This window comes from Ailuropoda melanoleuca, unplaced genomic scaffold (assembly GCF_002007445.2).
Source record: "Ailuropoda melanoleuca isolate Jingjing unplaced genomic scaffold, ASM200744v2 unplaced-scaffold11384, whole genome shotgun sequence".
Taxonomy (NCBI): Eukaryota; Metazoa; Chordata; class Mammalia; order Carnivora; family Ursidae; genus Ailuropoda; species Ailuropoda melanoleuca.
In genome coordinates, this window is record NW_023179820.1 from 1106341 (window position 1) to 1114381 (window position 8041).

Sequence of the window (8041 nt, forward strand, 5' to 3'; positions counted from 1 at the left end):
AAATACAAGCTTGGATTTTTTAAATAAAAATATCTCTGTCAAATTATCATAGAACTCTTCAAACACTTGCAATTTCTGTGTTTATCTTGTGGTGCACCAGCAGACAATTAATTCAAGGCCTGGCATCATTCCATGGAACATACTTTGAGTAGCACTGCTCCAAGGCATTCACCTAGAAGCGGAATGTCTGCTGAGGTGTGGGGCTTGCCTTCACCTTGATTAAATATTGTCAGCTTACTCTCCACAGGACTGTATCCATGTCTGTCTTGCTAGCTGTGTGTAACAGTACGCTGTGACCATACATTCTCACCAACACTTCATGTTGTCAATCTGGAATGGGGATTTGAAATCAGAAAAAGAAATACTGATTTTAATTATGAGAGTGTAGATGGGTGTGTAGAGGATTAGAGGTAGGGTGAATACACCGGACTTCAGTTTTTCTCTTGATCGGTATTTAAGAATTTAAAGCATTACTTTCATAACTGGTAGGTAACATAGCTGTAATCTCACATTGACTGTTGGTGATGATATGCCAGGAAAATTTTATATATTTTGAGGTTATTTAAGTACCTGGTGAGTTATGGATGTTGCTTTAGTAATTTGGGTTTATATTTATTTAATACAGGACAGAGTTATTCCCTGTGGGTGGTTAGCACTGTAAAGTGTAAATTATAGTTCTTTATGCTGTGAGGTCTCAAGTTTTGGAGGTTATTGTATATTACAGAATGATAAGATGCAGATTTGTTCTTACATGATATTTATTTTCCCATGCTCTTTTCTCCCTCCTCTCTCTTCATCTCCCCCCACCCCGCCCTGCTTTGTGTGTGTGTGTGTGTGTGTGTGTGTGTGTGTACTCCGTTGGTAGTTCACAGGATTTGCAATCACTTATGTTTATTTAACTATCATGTAACTTTACAGCTGGAAGTGTTTGTTTTTGATTTGAAAAGAGCTTGATATTTTCTCCACTTGTAAACTCTTGTTCACTAATGGAGTCTACTTAAAATAAGCTAAGGGGCTTGCTACTCCATAAGTTAAAGCATTAGAGTAAGCACTTTACATCTTAACGTTGTAATATTCTTCTTATCATTTCAGTTACTTGTAAGAGAATTATTTAAAAATTATCTTTCTCCTCTATTTTAAGCAGGTTATTGTGATATAATTTGCATACCATACAGTTCATTCAAAGTGCATATAATTCAGTGTTTGTTAGTATTCACAGGTTTGTGGACCCATTACTACAATCCAGTTTTAGAACATTTTTGTCCCTCTTAAAGGAAACCCCACGCCCATTAGTTTGTCACTTTCTATCCTACCTCCCCATGCCCTAAACAACTGCTGATCTTTCTGTTTTTATTGATTTGCCTATTCTGGACTTTCATATAAATGGAGTCATATCGTATGTGCTTTTTTGTAACTAGCTTCTTTAACTGAACATAGTATTTTCAAGGTTCATCAGTGTTGTAACATATATCAGTACTTTATTGCTTTTGATTGCTGAATAATAATTCCATTATATGGATATATCACATTTTGTTTATCCATTCATCACCTGACAGACATTTGGGGTTTTTCTGCTTTTGGCTATCATGGATATTGCTACTGTGAACATTTGTGTACAAGGTTGTATGGGCAAATATTTTCATTTCTCTTGGGTGTGTACCTAGGAATGGAATTGCTGGATCATATGGTGACTGACTATATGTTTAACTTTTTGAGGTACAGCCACACTGTTTTTCAAAGTGAACATAACATTTTGCATTCTTTCCAGCAGTGTATATTGAGAGATATTTGGCTTTTTATTATTGAGTTGTAAGAGTTCTTTATACAGAACAGGAACACATCATCAAATATATGATTTGCAAGAATTTTTTCCCATTCTGTGGGTTGTCTGTGCTTTCTTGAGGGTGTGGTTTGCAATGAAAAATTTTAAGTTTTGATATAGCTGATTTATCTACTTTTTCTTTTGTTGAATGCCCTCTAGGCATTAGATATTTAAGAAACCATTTCCAAATCCCATGTCATGAAGATTTACTCCTGTTCTCTTCTGAGAGTTTTTTTTTTTTAATTACTTAAGCTCTTAAGTTAGATCTATGATCTGTTTTGAGTTAGTCCTCATGTATGATGTGAGTTAAGGACTCAGCTTCATTCCTTTGCTTATGGATATCCAGTTGTCCCAATAACATTTATTGAAGGGACTATCCTTTTCCCATTGTGTATGTTTCTCTGACACCTTTGTCAAAAGTTTAGTTGTCCATATATGCATGGATTTACTTTTCTGCTCTTAGTTGTAGTCCATTGGTCCAGTGTTGTTCCTTATGTCAGAGCCATCCTTCTTGATAACTGTACCTTTGTAGTAAAGTTTTAAAATTGGAAAAACTTTGTTGTTTTTCATAATATTTTGGCTATTCTTTGTTCCTTGTATCCATATGAATTTTAGGATAACCTTGTTCATTTCTACAAAAACACAAAACAAAAAATGCCAGGCATTTGAAATTTTGGTAGGGACTTTATTACATCTGTAGACCACTTTGAGGGAGTATTGTCATCCTAGCAATATTAGGTCTTCTGATCCATGTATAGGGGAGGTCTTTCCATTTATTCAGGTCTAAGTTTTCAACAGTATTTTATAGTTTTCCTTATATCAGGCCTACACTTCTTTTGCTAAATTTATACATGTGCATTTTATTCTTATCCAATTGTAAATGGCATTGTTTTCTTAATTTTATTTTCGGATTGTTTATTGCAGGTATGTTGACATGGTTTTTATAAATTGATTCTGTATCTTGCAGCTTTACTCTATTTATTAGCTCTGCTAGTTTCTTTAATGGATACCTTAGGATTTTCTCTGTATAAGATCATGCCATCTGCAAATAGCGATTGATCTGTTCATTCTTTGTAGTCTGATGCCTCTTATTTCATTTTCTTGCCTGATTGCCTGGCTGGAACCTCCAGTGCCATTTTGAGTAGCAGTGATGATTAAGTATGAAAATAGCTGTAGGCTTTTATAGATGCCCTTTTTCAGGCTGAGGAAGTTCCCTTTTATTCCTGGTTTGTTCAGTGTTTTTTTTTTTTTTTATCATGAAAAGTTGTTGGATTTTTATCAAATGCCTTTTTGTGTTTATTGAAATAATTACGGTTTTTGTTATCTATTAATATATGGTGTATTATATTGACTGACTTTTAAAATCTTGAGCCAAACTTGCAGTTCTGGGATAAATCCCACTTGGTTGTAATCTTTTTTATGTGTTAGGGTCATCCACAACCCGGTGCACAACCCTGTACATGTGTGGTCTTCTAGATTCTCAGGGATATGTTGGAACTTTTCAAAGTCCCTGTGGACATCTCATTTCCCAATTTTTCCTCCGAAATATTTTGATCAACTTCCTGTCTGTATTGTCTCCTCAGGCAGCAGAGATGTTAAAACAATTGACACTGATTATTTTTGACAAATGCCTGGGGTAGGTATGGATGTGGGTGGGAGGAGGAATAGGCAGTACTCAGGGGTGAATTTTGAGGTCAAATAAAGAAAAACCCTGTGTGGGGCGCCTGGGTGGCACAGCGGTTAAGTGTCTGCCTTCGGCTCAGGGCGTGATCCCGGCGTTATGGGATCGAGCCACATCAGGCTCCTCTGCTATGAGCCTACTTCTTCCTCTCCCACTCCCCCTGCTTGTGTTCCCTCTCTCGCTGGCCTGTCTCTATCTCTGTCAAATAAATGAATAAAATCTTAAAAAAAAAAAAAAAAGAAAAAGAAAAAAAAAGAAAAACCCTGTGAGTGGGGTTTTCCAGGAACTGCCAAACAGGTCAAATGATGTCAGTTATCTGGAAATAAGATGTCAGTCAGTCCCATTCTATCCATCTTCTACAATGGAAGGTTTGTTTAGTATTGTGCTGCAGAGAAAACAGTGGTAAGAAAAGTTGAAAAGCACAGGTCAGGTTCTCACAGCTTTTTCCTAAACCCCAGTGAAGATAATTGCCCATATTCTGGGTAGTGGCATTGGAAATGGAGAGGAACCTTTCAGACCTTACCTCATCAAGAAGCAATTGGCAAATATGTTTACAGTGTAGTTATTTAATGTAACATTTGTTTATTTCTGATGTCCAAAGTTCACTACATGTTTATTGTAGGATATAGAAAAGCACACATACACACAAGACACACATTTTTAGGAAATATCTGTTACAGAAGCACTATTTTTCCTAAGTATGATATGAACCTGTAGCTTTATAATGTTCTTTTTTGTGAAAGTAGAGCCAGGCTATGAATTTTAAAGGCACTTCTTCTCATTAAGGTATGTTTAATAAATTGGTGCCATAGTACTTTAAACTTTGTAGTTAATTTTGCTTTTTTCCCTCCATTTCAGGTGGATGCACGGAGCATACCAGTGTTAGCAAAATGGCAAAATTCATATAGCATTAAAGTTGTACTTCAAGAGCTAAGACGTCTAATGATGTCCAAAGAAAATATGAAGCTTCCACAGCCACCAGAAGGACAAACATACAACAATTAATTTTAGTGGTTCTCAAACTTGTCTTAAATCAACAACCTTCTACTCATGTTAATGTCTTGATTAAATATCACAATGCAGAATACCCACACGTTAAGTAAAAGAATTCCAGCTGGTAAACATGACCTGGACATTTGTAAGAATATATTTAATATATGTACACCATTATGTTTTCAGGTTACAGGAGGAAAAATGCAGCACAATTTTTTTTTCTCTTGTTAAGGCACTATCATTTAAGCATAAACCTGGAGTACTCAAAATAGAATTCAGGTTTACAAGATGAAAACATGGATAGAAGAGTCAGATGCTGTGGAAGCATGTGTGTTTCTGAAAAGTAAAATCTCAAGAAGGAAAAACAGAAATGGCATGCTTTATCCATCTTGCTTAGTGAAAGAGCTTCAATTGAAATTGTCTAAAGTAGCAGGTACAATGAATATTGTCACAAATTGTGTTAATTTTTGAAGCGGTGTGGGTGCTGACTACTAGTAGTATCAAAAATACGTTCAAGATTGTTTTGATACCTGTATTTATAATAAAAAATGTTGTGGGGGAGGTCGATGAATTTCTGTTAAAAGCCGTTCCTGTGTGTTACATGTAACAGACATGGTAAATATTTGTTTACAGTCTTTGTTTGACAAACCATGCATTTAAGTGAAATCAACAAAAAGGAAATAGGTGTATGGATATGTGATTTTGAGATTAAAGTTAGTCTTAAAATGTAAATAAAATGTGGAACGTGTCCTCAGAAACTGTGCCATTTCTATTATATTGATGTGGTATATGTACAGTACCTTGCTGAGGTAGCAAAAATTGGAATTATGGTAGCTATTCATCTTAAACACCTTTTATTATTGTCCTATTTTGTATACTTCTTGTGAATTGGAATTTGCAGAGTATTTCAGAGAACAAATTACCTAATTAGTTTAATTTCTTCTCTGGAGAAAGAGGAATCCCAGGTATTATATTTTGAATTTTAGTTTACCAGAAATATTATTTAAAAGTATTTGAATTCTAGCAATTCTTATAGAATTATAAATTACAAATTATCCAGATACACATTCCATTTTTTCTTTGTTACTCTTTTTTTCTGTGACATTTCTTCCCCCAGTGCTTCTGATACTTAGTAATTGGGATTAATTTTATCCAATTTCACTTAACCTCCACTTTGGCAAATAGTAATTCTTAATTGAAAGCTCATTTATGTTCTGCCTTTACCAAAATGGCTCAGTGTTTTTCATTTCAAAGCACTGGGTATACTGCTTTGTTAAAAATGCTCTTTTCTTATGAATTCCCTGAAGAAAATATAAAGGTGGTGAGGTAACAAGGACAAATTTCTCAAAGATGCCCTGACATGTTTTTATCAAGTCATTCTCAGTTAAAGCTCTGAGCTACTTTTTCTTGTCTAATAATTCATGAAAGTTAGTGACAGTTTGTCTAAATTTACTAATTTCAACATGGCTGTTTCTAATTATCAAAGATGTTTAAAATGCTTTCAGATGACACATAGAAATTATATACCCACAAATTAGTGCATGTGTGATTTATCAAAGTAGGTTTGAAATGAATTATTATCTTGGACTACATTCTTAAAAATTTTAAGTGGTTGAGGATTAACCTGAGTTACAGTGACCTTGTATGTAAGACATTACTGGTAGTCTAAATCAGTCTAACAACGTTTTTTCCACTTTGGAAATGTGTCTTGTCATACAGTGTAGCTAATAACCATTTGAATGTTAAATTATATTGGTGGGCTGAGAATCTGGATACCTTGATTTCTTGTCCTCTTTCCTTTTCCCATATCCACTATTGTGAAGGGTTCTTCCCCCAAGTATATGTTGTCTGAGTCGGCCTGAGGGTGTTTATTTCCTGTTTTGTTTTTGGGACTATGGATATCTGCAGAAATCTGCATGCCAATTAAACAGTTTCTAAAGCAGAATCCATTTTGCATGTCACAATCAAGATATACATGGCAATCTAAAACACACTGGTTGAGTATAAAAGGAGCTAATATATAGCTGCTCTTAATTATAGTAACATTTCTAAGACCGTGTTGAAGCAATTTTTCTTTTGTTTTCTAAAGTGGCTAAGGTTATAGGAGTATATGGTATTGAGTGAACTGTAAAATTGCCTTCGAAATTTGTTTAAAAGGCTAGCAGTTGCAACACTAGGAGATGATCAACAAATTTAATAAAGATTACAAAAATGAAATTCTTGTCCTATTAGGTCAATGTTATGCTTTAATGGTTTAAGGACAAATTTTCAGAATTGCTGGTTTTAACATATTTTTTCTATTATTTTAAAGTGATGGCATTTGTTATGGGTTAAGTGTTTTCAGAATTTTGGAACATAAACATTTGTAAGGATAATGACATTTGAGGTTTTTGGGTGTAATACAGAAGAAATTCATAATTTCAAATTATCCTTTTAAAAGAATTTATCACACTTCAATTTGAGTAAGTGCTTGGAGAATACATTAGTTTTATTCACAGGTGGTTAATTAGTCTGGATTAATGTCAATTCATTGATTTAAATATTTCCCTATATATATTTATTTATTGATAAATACATGTGAATTAATATTGTTTTGAAAATTTAGAGGAGACATGTTAAATATTAGTGCATTATCCTTAATAGATTTGATGTGTATTGCTTTGGGTGGTTCTAGTAGGTGCATCATGGAATTGCAGACTTTGGTCAGAACTGTGTTAACCCTTTTAATGAACACATGACTGTGTTCTTGCATACAGTTTAAAGAATATAAGGACTAATGATAAAGTCTAGTATAATGAATAATGGGATTTGGTAGGTATTTAAGATATCCCCCCCCCCCGATTTCATTTTAAAAATACAATTTTTAGACCTGTGTGTAGAATCATAGTATTGTTCATTGCTGGGAAGGATTTAAAAGGCACTGATTTTACTTTTCTTTTTTTTTCTTTTTTTTTTTTTTAAAGATTTTATTTATTTATTTGACAGAGATAGAGACAGCGCGAGAGAGGGAACACGAGCAGGGGGAGTGGGAGAGGAAGAAGCAGGCTCATAGCAGAAGAGCCTGATGTGGGGCTCGATCCCACAACGCCGGGATCACGCCCTGAGCCGAAGGCAGACGCTTAACTGCTGTGCCACCCAGGCGCCCCTGATTTTACTTCTCTGATAAGTATCAATGTAATTTTCCAGTATCAACTTGATTGAGTTTTGGTTATTTTCACAAAAAGATTCCAGTTCTCATAGTTCTGGAAGGTATATGTATTTTGTATATAAAACAGAAACATTATAAAAAGGAATGGATGCAGTGTATTACAGAACTGATATGAGCATCGGCAGTTAATTTCCACCAGTACTGTGTTTACTAAAAAGCAGGAAATGTATGGAAATAAAATATCTTCTATGCTAAAGTTAATATGCCTTATAGAAGTTATATTAAGAGTGGATGGAAATCTTACCATAGTTCACACTGAAAATGTTATTTTAAAAGTATAGTGGAACATTGAAAATAAAAGATATACCATATGCATTTTCTGAGAGAAAAATTTGAA

General features: G+C 34.3%; 1 protein-coding gene across 1 annotated transcript in view; it reads left to right on the forward strand.

Moving 5' to 3' along the window:
- UBE2V2 (ubiquitin conjugating enzyme E2 V2) overlaps positions 1-6713 on the forward strand; it is a 48453-nt gene extending 41740 nt beyond the window's left edge. Inside the window, exon 4 of the mRNA XM_002927655.4 lies at positions 4362-6713. Within this exon, the coding sequence (XP_002927701.1) occupies positions 4362-4508 (147 nt within the window). The 3' untranslated portion in view covers positions 4509-6713. The remainder of the gene's footprint in view (positions 1-4361) is intronic.
- Positions 6714-8041: the final 1328 nt, after the last annotated feature.